The following is a 16,736-nucleotide window of genomic DNA, read 5'->3' as shown; positions in this document are numbered from 1 at the left end:
GCAGCAAGCAGGCAGCGCACGGCAATGCACAAAGTGCTCCCAACCTTCTGCCGATCTCAAAGACCGCCCGATCTGCTCGAGAGCACTTTCAGGAGCCGTCAAGTTACGCGGCTCCCATCAGCGAATCACCCTCTACCCCCACAGTCCTCACCCACAGAGTGAAGCCCCACGGAGGAGCTGCATCCGATGGACCGAAGCTGCCCTCCCCGGAGCGCATTGCGGACACCCCACGCGTGCGCACCGTGAAGTGGGAGGCAAAGCGGTTCCCGTGCATGCGCTGTAGCTGATTTTCACGTCTTAACTCGGCTGTCTGAATGCCAATCGTCGCCTCTTTGGGATGCTCAAAAGCTCTGAAAGATGCTCTGTTCTTTTTTTAAGAGCACGCAGTAAACGCTCAATCTTTTGGTTTGCAATCAGGGAAACGCACGCTGTGAGCGTCGTCCCGAGGTTTGGTCCGAGTCAGGAACCCATGAAAAACGCTACCAGCCCTCGTGCCAGCAGTGCCAGCAGTGCCAGCAGTGCCAGCAGTGCCAGCAAGCGCTGCGCGACCCGAGGGAAGCGTGAGGTGCTCCGGGAGCTCCGCCTGCAACAACGGGTCCTGGGGCTGCGGGGGAGGACCCTACCTCAGAGCTGGGGAGCTGGAGGTCGGGGTAATCAGATCCCCGCAGCGGGGTGCCCGCTTTACTGTTTATCAACCAGGGTTTGTCATAACATCGAGAGAAGTGATGAGGAGTCTGTGGAATGGAAAACCCAGAGAGGGGGGAGAGGCGGGAGTGAGCGAAAAAAAAAAAAGATGGAACAGAAAAGTAAACTGGAATGAGAGGAAAAGAGCACTAAAATGAGACGAGAACCAAGCAGGAAATGCATAAATAATAATAATGAAAAAAATCCAACAAATGGGTGATGGAATAAAACGTGCCAAACGATGGGACGAGGGGGAGGAGTGGGTGGGCCCTTCTCCCCATGGCTGCAGCACAGCCACACCGTGAGGGCTGAGGGACAGAGTGTGCGGCACCGCTGCGGATGGACACCTGTCCGGAGCCGTCCCCCCCCGGGGCTGCCCTGCAGGCTGCCCCACACACCCCTCCCCACAACCTTTATCCTCCTCGCGCTGCAGCGTCTGTCGCACAGGAACGGGCTGCCAAAGGACAGGCAGATAAAGGTCCTCCCCCCAGCCCTACCTTGGCTCCGCTGGCCGGGGTTGCGGGAGACGATGGCATCGAGGCGCAGCTGTGGTTGCTCTGGCTGGCGCTGGAGCTGGAGCGCGTCGGGGAGGCCGCCCGGGAGGACGGTTTGGACCTTCGGCCCCGTGAGCGGAACGGCGTCATGCCCTGCGAGGCGCCCTCCGGCAGGATGAACTTCTCCCGGAGCTCGAGGTTGGTCCGTCCTCGTGCTGGAAGGGACACGGAGCGGAGAGCTGAGGGCTGCACGGAGGCAGCGCTGTGCCCGAGGACCAGGAGATGCCATCCTCGCGATGTCCCCAGCAGGTGAGCGGATGGCCTCAGTGCTGCTCCGGCTCTCCTGCCCACCCACCTCGTGCCATGGATTATCTCTTTGAGAATTCATCTGCTTAAAAGCTGTCCGAGGTCCGTAAATCCATACTGCCTGCCTTGCTATTCTCTGGTTTCTTGGGGAAATGATGTCGGAATGGCCTTTAAACGTGGCATGTTACAGCAGTGGCTGTTGTTCAAAGTGGCTTAAGAACAAACAGCTCTGAAAGGCTGTGGTTCTGCTCTTGGCTCTGGGCAGCTCTTCACCAATTTTGGGAGACAGGAGAGAGGGGGAAGCTAAAGGCCAACGTCAACGTTTCCATCCAAATGTCTCCAAGAGTTGCAGGGTCTCCCTCTGAGCTGGTGGGCTCCCACTACTGGGCAGCTCCAGCGTGAGGCCGTGCACTGAGTGAACGCATGGACCAGAAAGCCAAAGGAGCAGTTGTAGAACAGAAGGAGGCGGAGACATCCCGTGGATGGAAATAACTTTTGTGTCAGCACTTCCCCATTAGGAACTTGGCCAAATACTGAGCTTTACCCCAGGATTGCCAAATCTTGCAATTTTAAGTTCTGTCATTTGCTTTGGACCCATTTCCTCCTGTTCCATGGATAACCCAGACCTGCTCCCCAGAGCACCTGGTCCCACCCGGCCACTGAGTCCCCACACCGCTGTCAGAGGGACAGAAGGCAGCCAGCTGCTCAACCTGGGACCGCTTTACCTCTGCAGGGGTCATTCTTCACCAAGAACTCATCCAGGGCCATCCAGCCTCCGCCGACGCGGACCATGACGGTGCTCCGCAGGATCCGGACCAGCCGCAGCTGCTGGGAATCGCCGAACTGCGGAGCAGAGAAATGGGGATCAGCCATTGATGCACACAGAGCACTGCGGGCTCCTTCCCACTGCGGGCTGCACCAGAGCTGGGCTGCCAGAAACCGTCTGTGCTTCGCACAGAGTGACCCACTGAACACTGAGTGGTTCTCCAGATACGCTCCTCTCAAACAAACGCACACCGGCACCAATTGCCAGGAGCTTTTCAGCTGCCTGCTATTAAGATGGTGCAGCTATCAAAATCCTTTAGTTTTAAAGAAGCAAATGAGCGTTTGGAATTTGGCCCTTGGATGGATTTTCGCAGCCAGAATCGTGGGTTTTCTTTCTGGTTCTGAAGGAAACAGGCTGTCAATGCACTGATGCTGCTGGTGCAGCCCACTTGGAAAAGAGAAGGCAGGGCAGGTCGGTGAACCAGCAAAGCAGTGCTGTGCCACCACCGTGTGAGAAACCTCTCCAGTCTGAAGGCAGAGACACCCCGAGCCTCAGCCTTGGCCCCAGCAGCAGAAAAAGCCCCTCTGCCACCGCCCCGCCAGGATTTCAGTGAGTGCAGTGAGGGGAATCCGGGCAGGAATCCCGCAGGAATGGTGATTAGTGATTGCGATGTTCATTAGTGATTTGAAATGCCCTCCATTCCTCAATCAGTGCCCCCCAGCCAGAAGCCCCGGCCCCGAGCCCAGGCTGCGTCCTGCACTGCTCTGCCTGTCCCACACAGCACCGCTCCAAGGGGTGGGGGAAGCACTCTTGGAAAGGGAAACCACCTTCAGGACGAGTGAAAAAAGGAAAAAAAAAAAAAAAAAAAACCAGGAGGATTTTCCCTTGGATGGACAGGAATGCAATAATAAAGAAGAGTTTGGGGTTCCCCAAAACCGGCAGAGAAAGGCAGGGATGGGCGAGTTCTCATTTCCACTGTCACGTTGAGATTATTTTTCAGTCACCATTAAGAACGTCTCTATAATCACTGCCTAACACAAAGCCATCCGTCCAATTTGGAAAGCCAGGCTTCTCTCCTCTGGGGAACGTTTTTGGTAGGGCACCACCCCCCCATAGAAGACGTGCCCTTCTGTGTGCGGGGCAGTGGGCACACGGCAGTGCTTTGTGCTGCTCCGTCCCACTGACAGCAGGTGGATGTGAGCCGGCACACCGACCCCGCTCTGCTCTCACTCCCCACAGAGGGACGCACTGACAGTGGGTTCCTACAAGCCCTGCTCCCACCAGGAGTTACTCAGCGGGTGCAGCAGGATGAGGTTTAGTTATCATTACCCGTGGGATTAAACATGTGGACGCAGCATTTCCATTCCATGGTGACGGTGACCCGAGCGCAGAGCCTGGTACAGCCCTCATGTGTCACCCCATGAGTTTGTCCCCGCAGCCCACTGACATCTCCAGGGCACCGAGGAAGGAGCGGGGAGGCAGAAATCCCTCCCTTTCAGTCAATTCCTGATTTTTTTCCCATTCTTTTCCCTTCTTCCTGCCCAGATTGTTTTGGATGGCACTCCCCTGCAGCAGGCTCTGCGCAGCGGTGGGACAAAGCTCTCCAAGCAGCACTCTACAGATTGCATCCTCCCAAAGGACAAAGCACCACGGACACACGAGCTACAACCACTAACAAGAGGTGAGAGAGCATCGCAAGGCAAACTGTACCTGATTGCCGAGGAAGAACTACGGAGGAGAGAAGTGGAGTGAGAAGGGTTGGGGAGCGGGAGGAAAGTCGAGAGCGGGAGGAGGGGAAAGAAAAACAAGAAAAACATTTTATGGGATTAACAGTGCAATCATCACCACAACTGTTAACTGCAGGGAGTTAGGAATGGGGTTCTGCTATGGGGCTCTGAGGCAGCGGCGAGCCGTGAGCCCCGAGCACTGCGCAGGAAACCGGGCAGCTGGCTGCCAGCTCACTGCCGAGCTTCACCTCGGTGAGTGATTTGAAACATAAACACCGGAGTCTGTTACAAAGAGATCCTGTAAGGAAATCATTCTCCTTCTTCAGGAACGAGCTAAGAAAAACACGGGCGTAAGGTACACTCATCCACGAGGAAAACTTCAAGGGCGGCTGCGGGCAGCACTGAATGCTGCGCTTGAGCAGCCGCCCGCCCCAGAACACTGCCACTGTTGTGCTCTCCTGCACAGGCACACCCTGGGCCTGGGCAGCGCCAGGCCAGCACCGCCTCCCCAGGGCGTGCGGTCCCAGGGCACGAAGCCCCTCATCACCCTGGGGTCCCTGGGGCTGCCCGTGGGGGTCCCCTCCCTGCAGGGAACGCGGGGGCGCGCGGTGCCCTCTGCATTACCCGGTATTTGTTCTCGCCGATCTGCTCCACTTGAAACCTCTTGGCACACTTGCACTGGGCCACTTGCCTGGTGACCTGCACCGGAGAGAGCCAGGTAAGAAACTGGGATTTTGGTGCCTCCCCTCTACTGGGCTTTTATTTGGATAAAACGCAGACCTAAACGCCAACAGTTCCCACACAATGGTGATACACGGATGCGTTTCTTTGGCTCAACACCAGAACGGTCCTTTCTTTCCTGCTTGTCCCCCACTCCCCTGCCACCCCTGTCCTGACCCACCCCAAACCATCCCAGTGCTTCACCTCATCCTCGATTTTGTCCGCGTCGGTGGTGGGGCGGTACGCATCCTTGTTGGGATGGAGAGCAGCCACAAACTCATAGTAATCGATGTAACCGTCACCGTCGCGGTCAAAGATATCGGCCACAGCCGTCATCTCCAGCTTCGTGGTGGGGAATTCTGGAAGGAGGAGGAATGAGCAGCCATGCACGGCGACGTGCACTGCCCGCCCTCACGGCCCGGAGGCCGCTCCCTCAGCCCGTTTCGGGCACAGACTTACTGGAGGCCAGGATGCCATCGATGAACTCCTGCCGGGTGATCTTCCCGTCCTGGTCCTTATCGATGCGCCGGAAGAAATCCATCACGCGGGACTTCTTGTGGTTCATCCAGCGCATGTATTTCTTCCGCCAGACATCGAAATCAAAGTTTGCAAACTCCTTCAGCTGGAAGGAAATCGACAGTCAGCACAGAAACCCCAAAGGAGCCACAGGAGCCCCCACCTCCCCCATCCCCTCCGCATCAGCCCCGGGGGGCTGCACGGGCCCTCCCAGCACAGCAGGACACACAGCGCAGGGACAGCCACACGTCACCATGGACACGGGACGGAGCATCCCCACGGGCAGCGCCAGCTACGCGCACACAGACGCACACACACTGCTGGGACACGGAGCTGCCCGCTGCCACCCCCGCCATCACCCCCCCCCTCCCCTCCCCTGGGCAGCACCGCATTGCGCTCTCTCCCAGTTGGGGCGCAACCCTCAGCCCTGCAGCACAACAGACCTCTCGCCCTCCTCCTAACCCCCCCAGGGACCCCTGTGGCTGCAGGAGCTCACAGCGAGGTGACACGGTGATTTTGAGCGCTTTTTTCTTCTATTTTTTAAAAAACATCCCTCGAGTTAAAAGCAACAAAGAGAAAATAAAACATCGATACGCAGAAACTGAACTGACCTACAGAGAAAGCAACGAAAAACAAAACCACTCACTTCTGGGCATAGCTGCTTTGTTAAGCGTAAATAAAAACAAAAGTTACATTAGATGGTTGGAAAAGAGATACACAGTAGCACTAATTAGTTAAGCTGATTGCTAGGAATAAAGCAGGCCTGGCTGTCATTACCTCTACAGATACCAACTGCAGGGGCACAAAGCAGTTCATTAGCAGACAGTTAATTAAAGAGGGCAGTTTTCAGCCATAACGCTTTAGAAGAGCTTTTTTTCCTATTGGCATAGTGGGGAAAGCAGCAGGGACAGCCCGCAGGACCCGGGCAGCCCGGGAGGTGGCACCGACTGCCCCACGCAGCACCGTTACCTCCTCCAGTCGGTCCAGGGCATCGTTGAGCTTCCGCTGCCGCTCCAGGGCCAGCAGCCAGACCTGCTGCCAGCGGGCTGAGAGCTGATTGATGCGGGGGTTCTTGGTTTCCGACTGGGAGATGATGGGCATGGTGGGGGGGGCGGCCTGGGTCAAGGATTTTCCTGGGGGAAGAAAGAAGAAGAGTGAGTAAAGGCACCGTCTGAGATGGTGTCGATGGGCTGAATCTGTCTGAGCATTGAGGACGGAGCAGCAAGGAAACGAGCTGCCTATTTTGAGCCCACAGCCCTGCCAGCTGCTGCCGAGCAGAACTGCGTGCTGCAGCCACGGCCCTGCAGCTCTGCAGCCCAGTCCCTGCTGGGGGATCGGGGGGGGCTCCAGCTTCAAGAACTGGTGTGCAAAACCAGCAACAAATCACAGAATCGGTGCAGAAAGAAGCGGAGGAGAAGTGACAGCACGAGCTTCCCCGCACCGCTGAGATAAATGCACTGCATGGGCTCTGCACGCCCCAGCGGCGGCGTTTCGGAGGTGACCACCTGGATTTCCCCCTGCGAAAGCTTCAGCTGCCTTCCTGGTGGCACTCAGCGCAGGATGCCTCACTAATTGACAATCAGAGCTAACGAGTTTCCTATGTATTCCACTTCCTCCCACCACAGCACACGTTTCACCCAATGGGGGACGTACTGTTGCTGCGGGACTTGTCAATGAGGGCTCCGTGGGGCGGCTCAGTCGCTTTCCTCTTGTAGGTCTTGGTGACCCGGTCCACATCGGGCTGTTTCCGTGTCATCTCCTCCATGAAGGACTGTCAGAACACACAAGGGACGGAGAACCTTTGCAGTTCTGAGACATTTTCACCTCCAGGCACTGGAGCTCTGGGTTCTCACTGGGATGTGCCCGGCCCATGGAGGATATGGGTGCCCGGGGCGGTGGGGGTTTGCAGTCTGGCTAAGGCACAGCTCTGCAAAAGCTCAGCCCATCTGCAGTGTGTGGCTCCCAAGTGACAGCCTGGGATGGGCGAGGTGCTACTTTAATTGGGTTGTAAGGAGAAGCCAACGACTCCCCCACAGCACACTGGGAATGAAACCCCTCTTGCCCTCACAAGTGTCTGCCCACGCTGCAGGAAAGCGCGCTCGCTCCAGCACTGGGCTCACCTGGTGCTCAGTGATGAGGGCTTTGACCTGATCGATGTTCTGTGGCGCCGGCTCCTGATCCCTCTGGATCAGGGTGGTCTCAGCCCACTGGATCCAGGCCAGGAGCTCCTCCAGAAGCTCTGCGTTCGCCACGAGCTCTGAGAGCGCAGCCTCCAACCTCTGCTGGTGCTGCTTGGCCCACGTGAGGACCTGTTGGAGATGCAGAGATGTGTCAGCCCCGCATGGGAACAAATGGAGAGGAAAATCAACACTGTGGGCACGCTCTGGGGCTGGGCAGGAGCTCAGGGGTGCAGCCTCAGGGACTCACCTCCTCAAACCTGGCGCGGATGATGGTGATCCAGTGCTTGATGGTGGTGATGCAGTCAGGGTGGCAGGCAGACAGAATGACCTCTCCCATTCCCACTGCTGTGTTCACATCCACCCTTTTCTCCTCCACTTTCTTCATGAACTCCTGGAAGTGGGGAATGCATGGGCCGGGTGTGAAGGGGTAGCACGTGGCAGGGGGCACCCAGGTCCAGCTCCCACCCTACACCCAGCTGTGACCCCTGCATAAGAACAATTTAACTTCCCTTCACCCCTCAAAATGTAGGAACTTAAACAACACCCAAATGGATTATTTTGCAGCATTCTTGCCCACTAATTTTGCTTGGGTTGCTCTAAAAAGAGAAGGCCAAGTGCTGCCCCACGCTCCTGGCACCCGTGCCTCTGGAGCTCCCCATCACCTTGTGCACATCAATGAGGGACTGCAGTGCTTCAGCATCATCAGGAAGTGCTCCCCGAAAGCGCAGGGACTGCTCAGCCTCTGAGAGCCACTCCAGCAGCATGTGCACAGCTGTCCGGAACTCCTCCGCCTGCAGACACAGAAGCAGAGGGTCAGCAGCCTCCCCTTGGGACACGGTTGGGAGTGGGAGGACTTTAAAAAAAGGAGAGGGAGAAGAAGGATCTATCCCTGTTGGCCTGGGCTTGTCCAGCACCAGCACGAGGGCCCTGCAGATCCGGGAGCTCTGGGCTGAGCCAGCAGGTCCTGCTCCTCCTGGCCCTGTCCTTGGCAGCAGCAGTGCTGCAGAACTCAGTGTTTTTCACTAACAGCACAGCTACACGAATGCTGGCCAATTTGGCACCTGGGTAGTTTATTCAGTGAACTGCCTGCTTGACATAAAATCTACCTAAGAGCCTTTTGACCTCTTTTTTTTTTTAAAAAAAAAAAAAAAAAGCAAAAATCGAGGTCTCTTTTTTTGCCCTGGACTTCAGCAAACACGAGCTGCAGCACTCTCTGATCACCTGCCCATTCCCACCTGCCTGCAGTGCACATCAGCAAAATCTTTCCATCCTTCCCCTTCAAACAGGCCCTTCTTAATGGCTCTTCTTAGGGCGAAAAAGGTAAGTAAATAACCAGTGCTGCTTTGCATTCTCACTGGCAACAGCAGCAGGGCTGTGCTGTCCTGCTCAGCCAGCAGCTCTCTGCCTGGGCACAGGGTGCACATAGCCTTCTCCAAGGGAGGGTTTGTGTCAAACTCCATGGCACAGCCCCGCAGCACAGGCAGAGCTCTCCAAGCCCGTTTCCAGCTGCAGCCTTTTGCTCACCTGCTTCAAGGCCTGCTCCAGGCGGCTCTGTTTGGACACAGACAGCTTGCACACCGTGTCCCAGCGGTTGCTCAGCTCCTGCAGCTGTACCTTCACCCACGTGGTGTCATCCCGGCTGTTCTCAATCAACTCCCGGCCGGAGCGCTTCAGCACCTGCACCGTCCCCGTGCGCTTCCCCAGCTCCTTCTGGAAGACCTGGAAGGAGAGAGGGCAAAAGCCAAACAGGTCAGTCCTGGGGTGTTGCGTGACGGGATGAGACCCTGGGGCCCCCGGGGAAGACGAGCAGAGCTCCCGCCCCCAAGAGGGTGAGCAGATCCTCACCTTGTGAGCGTCCATCAGGTTCATGACCAGGTCCAGGTCGCCGTGGACGGGCTGATCTTCAGCCAGCTGAGGCTCCACCTTGTACAGCCAGTCCACCAAGGCCTGCAGCGCATCCATGAACTGCCCAGAGAACAGGAGGGCTTCTTCCAGCTTGTGCTGTCTGGAAAACAGATGGACGCCGTGAGCTCCCAAGAACAAACTCACCTCCTTTCACCATGGCCCAGTCAACTCCTCCAGCCTCCAACAACCATATAAAATCACCATGTGCTGTAGGGTTCAACCTCCCCTCCTCTGCTCTCCACTCTGACAGCAGTCCTTGGCAAAGAAGCACTGCTGGTACAGCACTGGGGCTGGATTTACCTTTCCACAGATTTGCCACACACTGTGTCCCATTTATCCCGGACTTCTCCCAGTAAGTTGTCCAGCTTTTGAGTGTCATCTGGAAGCAAAGCTTTTTCCTTCAGGGCTCTGCCCGTCCTGATAGTGGTGTCGTAGACAGGCTGCTTCCCACCCAGCGTCTTCTGGAACTCCTGGGGACAGGGAGAGAAAACAGAACGGCTTCAGAAAACCCGACCTCACAAGGAAGATACAGAGCTCTCATGTGGATCCCCAGCTGCACATTTGCCACTGCAGTAATAAGCATGGATGTGCCTCTCCCCTGTCCTAACAGCAGAGGAGGTGCTGCCCTGCTGCCTCTCCTTCGTCCTCAAGTTGTGACATGGAAGGCTCAGGTTGGATATTAGGAAAAACTCCTCTGAAAGAATGGAGATGCGTTGGCAGAGGGTGCCCAGGGAGGACGTGAAGTCACCATCCCTGGAGATGTGGCACTGAGGGATGTGGTCGGTGGGCATGGTGGGGTTGGACTTGGTGATCTGAGAGATCTTTTCCAATGCTAATGATTCTGTGAATTGCCTTCCACCCAATGCTCAGCACCAGTCTTGCTTCAGCAAAGCTCTACCTTGTGCTTGGAGAGCTGGAGCTTGATTTTGTCAGGATCATTGGAAATCTCCAGCTCGGAGTCCAGGTGATTCTCTGCATCCTCCAGCCAATCAATCAGTTTCTTCCACGCTTCGTGGAACTACAAGCAAACAAAATCAAGTTTGAAACTTAGCACTGAAGCCGTCCCCAGCCCCGTTCTGGTCTCAGGACCCGCAGGGCTGACTGCACCCTGGGCTCTGTCGCACTCTGCCCATTTCTCACCTGCTTGGCTCGCTTCCTGGCGTCATCCAGCGCCCGGCCCCGCTCCACCGAGCGCTGCACCACCTTCTCCCAGCGGGACTGGACGCTCACCAGCAGGTTCTTGATCAGCACCACGTCCTGCTTTTGACTGAGGAACTTCAGCTGGTTCCCGGTTTGGTCCAGCTCGATGATGCGATCCCGATGAGCGTTCACTTCATTGGCGAACACCTGCAAACAGCAAAGCCATCCGCCTATCTGTAAGGAGATCTGGGCAGGTCAGCGAGCACCGACTGCACGTGGCAAGGGTTCCGGTGCCGTGCTCGCTCCCTGCATCCCAGCACCCACTGGGGGCCCACAGTGCCCGCACCTTGTGCTCATCGATCTGCGCCAGCACGGCATTGAGGATGAGGCTGGGAGGGGGCACGATGTTCAGGCTCTGCTCGGCCAGCGTCAGCCAGTTGATGAAGTCCTGGAGGGAGTTCTGGAAGTCCGTGGCCAGGGCGAGAGCCTCCTCCAGCTTTGCCTGCACAGAGGGGAGGGAGGGGGGATAAAAAAAACAACACTGAGGGCGAGAACTCACGATCTGCGGTTTCACAGACAAGGGCAGGCTTTGTGTCCCCGCTGCAACGCGCCTCCAATGGGAACCTTGTTGGCCTGGCCGGGGACACGACTTGTTTACCAAGGCGAGGAGCTTTCAATGAAAGCCACTGCTTCAGAATTGGTTTCTTTCAAAATTCACGGGCGAGAATCACACGTGAAAGGGGAGACGACTCCATTATGGACACACGAGCAGCTGCATCGCCCTCAGCTTCCCGAGAAAGGGATCGCCATGGGAAGAGCTCTCACTGAATGGGAGGTGGGTGACATTTTGATGGCAACAGCTGCAGCACCACAAATGTATTCTGGGCTGAGGCCACCGCATCCCTCGTTTTATCTCATCGCCGGCCAAAACACCAGAATGGAGGCAGCTCTGAGCACCAACAGAGAGCGCCTTTCAGAGCTGCGGGAGGCTTCTGCCCACCCCTCCTCCAAATAACCCACACGCAATTTTACTCTCATTTTCTGTGTGATTTAGCCACATTTCAGTACTATCCAGAAAAAACCCAAGAGAGGTTATTAAAGATAACAACCCTTCTCCCCAACCCCGTTCTGGGAGAGCAGAGCAGCAGGGAGCGGCTCCCGCTCGTGGGGCACGGTGTCCCTCTGCCAACAGTACCTTCCTCTCCTCCATCTTGGTGCTGACCAGACACCACTTCTGCTCCAGCAGCGCGACGCTCTGCTCTGTCTTGGAGCCCGAGCCCGAGTCGTCGCGGTTCAGCAGCATCAGCCGCCCCTTGGCCAGCAGCTGGCTGTACACGTCCTCCTGTGCTTTCAGCTGCCCGTACAGCTCCTGCAACACAGGCGGAGTGTCAGGCAAAGGGAGTGCAGCAGCCCAAGGTGGTAAGAAAATGGGGGTCGGGGCAGGCAGCAAAGCGACAGCAGTGCATCAATTTGGGCACAGGATGGCAGTTAAAGCATTGTGATGCCTGTCCCCAGCATCAAGGGCAAATCTACCTGTAAGAACACCAGAGAAGCGCTCATCTCCCTTCCCATCAAACTCACAAATGAGAATTTTGATGCTCGTCAGGCAGACAGGAGCTTGCTGAATTGGAAGTACTAAAAAGCTACCCCCAAGAAATTACCATGTGGGCATTGAGCTGCTCCCGGGCAGTTTCTGGCAGCCCTCCCGTGGGTTTCGATGCAGACAATTGGCTCTCCATTCTCGTTAGCCACAGGAGGAAGTCTTCAATCTCACCATGGAAACCCTGGGCCTGTTAGGGAAATACAATCGGCCACGATCAGATGACATCAGCCCCCAATGATCATGAGCCAGGGCTGGCACTGCGTTTGCTTCAGAACCAGATAAAGAGGCAGAGCTGGATTTAACAGCATGGTAGGAAGGGATGCACACAGTACCCCAACACCACGCAGTCATTCTGGCAAATAAACAAGACACAATTGGTACCGCACACAAACAAAATGCCCTGCTTTGAAGTGAGCACATCTTGAGCCTGCAAAAAGTACCCCTGCAATAGCTCTGTGCTTCCACCATTAAGCCTCACCTTGGTGCAACAAAGAACTGAATTTTCACCTTAGGGTAACAAACGCTGCGGACTGCATTACAGAGCCCAGCATCCCCAGCCCCAGCCCCAGCCGTGCCCCCACCTGCTGCAGGGTGGACTGCAGCTGCTGCTCCCTCTCCTCCGTCTTCTGCAGCACCGCCTCCCAGCACGCATTCAGCCCCTCCAGGCGGTTCCGAAGGCTGCTGGCGTCGTCCCCTGCGCTCGACTCCAGGAGCTCATTGCCTGCTCTGTTCACCGTGTCCACGGTCGCTTGGTGGGCCAGGACGTCGTTCTTCAGCACCTAACAGACACGTTGGGAAAGTGTTGGACGCCTCTCCAAAACGTCTGCTTAATTCCAGCATGCTCTCATGGACTTGAACCAACTCAAACCCTTCACAAGAGTGAAAACCCAGCGACGGGAATGGATCAAACAAATGGCATGCATTGGGGAACTCACGTGGTGCTTCGCAAGTTCAACCTCAATGACTTTTGGGTCTCCATTGATGGGCTTCTGCGCATCGAGCAGCTCCTCGGTGTGGGTCAGCCAGGCCATCAGCTCTGCCAGCGCGTGCTGGAACTGACCCAGGGCCAGGAGGGCGGCTTCGAGCTTGTGCTGAGCGATGGCAGGGAGGAAAAGGAACGTTTAAGTCAGGAAGGAGTGGGAGCATCCAAGTGAACTTCAAACCCGCCTTGAACGAACCCAGGCCTCCCCTGTACCTGTCTGTGAGCAATCTTCTCGCCCAAATTCTCCCAGAGATGTTTCAGCTCTGTCAGGGGCTCCTTTATGATGTCTCTGTCTGTCTCATCTGTAGCTTTTTTTAGCATCAGTTCACCTTGGTGATTAAGCTTTTCCATCTCAATCTGCTGCTGGTAAACCTCCATTTTAAACTCCTGCCAAAACAAGCAGGACAAAAACCAGAACAAAATGAATCATTGGAGTGAGAGCTCTGCGATGCAAAGCATTGGAGAAGCAGTGTGACTCCACCCACGTACCTTCATCTCATTCATCTGCTCCTTAACCGTGTTGAGGTCGGTGCCCACAGGAGACATGTTGCACAGCTTAATCACAGCGTTATCCAGCCAGTCAAACATGGCCTGAAACGAGGGCAGACATTGGTAGAAAAGAGGAAGGGTCCCTCTGTCACTGTGCAAGCACCCCACTTTTCCTCTGGGGCAGAGATGCTGCCTCCAGCACACCCTCCTGTCTTCCACCTCCCCGCTCCCATAGGGCCGTGATGGCAGCCAGCCCCATCCTGCTATGCTGTGCAGAAGCAAAGGCAGACTGGGGAAGACAGATGCAGTCAACCATCTGCTGCTGCTTGGAGCTGGTTGTGAGCTCAGGGTCTAACAGAGGATGCAAACATTCACACAGGAAACATCTTCCTGCCTTGCATTAATACATATCCTTCATGGAGAGGATTCACAGTGCTGCTCCCGAGGTCTGCCCACTGCCCACGAACAGCCCTGTCTCTTACTTGCAGAGTATCCTGGTATTGCACAGCTGCCTGCATGGCCTCTTCGAGCTTCTCAAGCCTCTCCTTCCAAGTTTTGTTTAGATTTTCCCATGCATTGTTCATCTGCAGAAGATTGCCCACAAAACTGGTTAGGCTCTTCCATGCGAGCTCCTCCCTCATTCTGTGTGAATAAGAGGCTGCTGCTTTTCCTACCTCATCAATGCTCTTTTTCACTTCTGGTTTCTCAGTTTCACCACATGCAAAAATTAGATCAGTTCCAAGGAGTCGGATGAACTCCAGCTCTTCATGCAAGCCATCCGTTTCCTCCTTAATAGTCTGCACACAACATCATGATGGAAGGAAAATGTTTATTATTAAACGCTTTTCCAAAAATTCCCCGTGAATGGGAGGAAGAGTCCTTTCTATGTGGGACCCATCCTGCACCCTGGCCAACAGCCCAAAGCCAGACCCGGCCCCGTGACACAGAGCAAGCAGATGGGTGCCCTGCTCAGCAGCACTGCCACGGCCGCCCTGCTCCCACCTGTGGGCACGGCGGCAGTGCTGTCTGCATGGTTTGAAGGAGCTAAACCAAGGAATTCTGTATTTAGCTTGACCTTATTGTGCCTGAACAGCCCCACTGAGGATGTTGTTTACAGGAGATGCACTGTTTACAGGAGTGCTTTGTCAATACGGGCGTTCATTTTGGAGACTCAAAAGATGCAAACCAAAGTCAGAATGGTTATAAAACAAATAGAAAGGACAGACTTAGCAAAGAGTGACACATGAGGTAACATGCCGGCCCCGGGAGGTCCGACCAGCAAACACCTGCAGTGGATTTCTCCATTTACCTGAAACAACCACAAAGAAATAAAGAAATCCGAGCCCATCCAGCTTTACACCCATCTCCAGACTAACCAAAATCTCAGTGCATCCCTCCCACGCCAGGCAGCACTCAAACGCCTCCTGTGCAGACTGGGAGCAGAACTGTGCAAACCTGCACATCCCTCAAACAAGTGGGCACAACTATGACCACATGCTTGATAAGCTTCCCAAAACTGCAGCAAAAGAAGTGATTTAAGGATCATTTCCTTGTCTGGAAGAGGGGAGGCGGAGGTGGAGAAGGAAATGCAAAATAAGACTTCTGTTTTTCCCCTGAAGTTCCAAATTACAATGACAACAACGCCTCATAATCTGGCTGCCTACAATAGTGTTTTACGGCCACGTTATTTAAGATCTACCCTAAGTGAGCTTACTGATGGGTGCAGACAAGCTCCAGAGAGGGGTACAGTCCCACACTCCTCACCTCTGCCGCTTCCACCTGCTGCTTGATGATGGATGGGTCAATCCCTGGGCTCTCCAGGTCATGAACGATGTCCTGCGTGTCTTTGATAGTAGTCAGGAGGGCTGCCATGTCATACCAGAACTTCTCTGCAAGCTCCAGGACATCGAGGAACTTCATCTCACGTTCCTCTGCCCGAGCTTTGATGTCTTCCCAGAAGAAGACCATCTGATCCAACTTATCCTGGATTACTGAGAGCAGGAAAGAAAACATTCAGTGGAGAAGACTGCCTTGCCACAAGAACACCTTTTTACACCCAAAAAGCAATTTGCTAACACTTTCCACTTAGAAATAGCCAACAGAATATTGAAGCAGGAATATGGATGGGACCATTGGAACATTAACTGCGGAGATACTGAGGGACAGGAGGAACCCCAGTTTGCAGAAGAAAACCTCTCCTTATGCACAGAGAAGCTCAGGGCAAGTTTGCCCATACTCTCTCCCCCAACGATGCTCTGTTGAAGCCAGCTCTAGCATGAAGTCTGCACACTCAGCTCATGAGTTGCCTGTTGAGCTGCCAACAAAGGTGCCAACGAGCACCTTGAAATGGTGTTAAGAGGTCTTTTTGTGCTGGGGATGCTCCTTCCTTCCATTAGGAGGTGAATCGACACCAACAGATCATTTCACAGGGGCCACAGCTCACGGTGACAGCCTGAGCAGCCCCAAGTGCCCCTGTCTGCTCCAGCTGGGACACGGCGGAGCCGGGCAGTGCCAACACCCAGCAAACCCCTCTCACTACATCCACCCTGAGTACCTTTTGCTGCCAGGTCCTTATCCGCGCCCTGCGACCTGCCGACCAGCTCCTCCCCGCGCCGCTTCAGAGCCTCGAAGGAAGGCTGCAGCTTCTCCAGCTCCACCGTGGCGTTTTTGTTCTCGCTGATGCACTCCCGGATCTTATCAACCTCGGCAGGAATGAGGGGCGGCATGCGCAGGCGGGAGGAGAGGGCCTCCAGCGCCTCCAGCATCGGCTCGATCTTGTCGTGGAACTGGAGAGGAGCAAATCCATCAGGGCAGTGAGACGGGAGCAGCAGCACCGCATCCCCCCGCCCGCACAACAGCCCCCAGCGCTGCACCCAGCGGCCTCCTGCAGAAGACAAGCGTTGCCAACCTGCAGCCTCCTGTTTGTGCTGCATGGGCTCTGTTTGCTGCAAACAGCCCCGGGCTGCGCCAGCCCAAAGTCAAACCACACCTCAGCCAAACAAGCTCCCGAAGCTGGCACAGGCATTCAACCCCGTGCCGCTCACATTTTGACTGCTGTCCCACTCCTGGCAGATGGGCAGCGTGACAGCCAAACCAAATCCCACTTGTTTCAGCATCTGCGCAGAGACGCTGACGGAGAAGTGCCTGCTGTGTTCGGTGCTGGAGGAAACCTCCGCTCGGTGCAGCGCTCGCAAGAAAACCACCCTGGCACGGTCAGGGAGGTG

The 16,736-nt window shown here is 55.6% G+C and overlaps 1 protein-coding gene across 22 annotated transcripts in view; it reads right to left on the bottom strand.

Moving 5' to 3' along the window:
* MACF1 (microtubule-actin crosslinking factor 1) overlaps positions 1–16,736 on the bottom strand; it is a 114,705-nt gene that overhangs the window by 2,589 nt on the left and 95,380 nt on the right. For 7 of the 22 annotated variants that reach the window (XM_040651833.2, XM_015297905.4, XM_040651834.2 and 4 more), the window contains 28 exons: positions 16,067–16,298; positions 15,277–15,503; positions 14,187–14,309; positions 13,995–14,096; positions 13,513–13,614; positions 13,237–13,410; positions 12,977–13,132; positions 12,623–12,820; positions 12,100–12,228; positions 11,634–11,807; positions 10,785–10,940; positions 10,439–10,645; positions 10,197–10,316; positions 9,599–9,768; positions 9,239–9,398; positions 8,918–9,112; positions 8,056–8,184; positions 7,641–7,784; positions 7,334–7,522; positions 6,867–6,984; positions 6,183–6,346; positions 5,157–5,319; positions 4,902–5,056; positions 4,602–4,676; positions 3,961–3,978; positions 2,210–2,327; positions 1,182–1,393; positions 624–734 (listed from right to left, as the gene is read on the bottom strand). In XM_040651833.2, the coding sequence (XP_040507767.1) occupies positions 624–734; positions 1,182–1,393; positions 2,210–2,327; positions 3,961–3,978; positions 4,602–4,676; positions 4,902–5,056; positions 5,157–5,319; positions 6,183–6,346; positions 6,867–6,984; positions 7,334–7,522; positions 7,641–7,784; positions 8,056–8,184; positions 8,918–9,112; positions 9,239–9,398; positions 9,599–9,768; positions 10,197–10,316; positions 10,439–10,645; positions 10,785–10,940; positions 11,634–11,807; positions 12,100–12,228; positions 12,623–12,820; positions 12,977–13,132; positions 13,237–13,410; positions 13,513–13,614; positions 13,995–14,096; positions 14,187–14,309; positions 15,277–15,503; positions 16,067–16,298 (4,221 nt within the window). Of the gene's footprint in view, positions 1–623; positions 735–1,181; positions 1,394–2,209; positions 2,328–3,960; positions 3,979–4,601; positions 4,677–4,901; positions 5,057–5,156; positions 5,320–5,859; positions 5,875–6,182; positions 6,347–6,866; positions 6,985–7,333; positions 7,523–7,640; positions 7,785–8,055; positions 8,185–8,917; positions 9,113–9,238; positions 9,399–9,598; positions 9,769–10,196; positions 10,317–10,438; positions 10,646–10,784; positions 10,941–11,633; positions 11,808–12,099; positions 12,229–12,622; positions 12,821–12,976; positions 13,133–13,236; positions 13,411–13,512; positions 13,615–13,994; positions 14,097–14,186; positions 14,310–15,276; positions 15,504–16,066; positions 16,299–16,736 lie in introns of all 22 variants that reach the window. The other 15 variants (XM_015297900.4, XM_015297901.4, XM_015297903.4 and 12 more) reach the window with 6 other exon arrangements.

Source organism: Gallus gallus, chromosome 23 (assembly GCF_016699485.2).
Source record: "Gallus gallus isolate bGalGal1 chromosome 23, bGalGal1.mat.broiler.GRCg7b, whole genome shotgun sequence".
In the NCBI taxonomy this organism is placed as follows: Eukaryota; Metazoa; Chordata; class Aves; order Galliformes; family Phasianidae; genus Gallus; species Gallus gallus.
The sequence above is the reverse complement of the archived record's forward strand: the minus strand, read 5'-3'. Positions and strand labels throughout refer to the sequence as shown.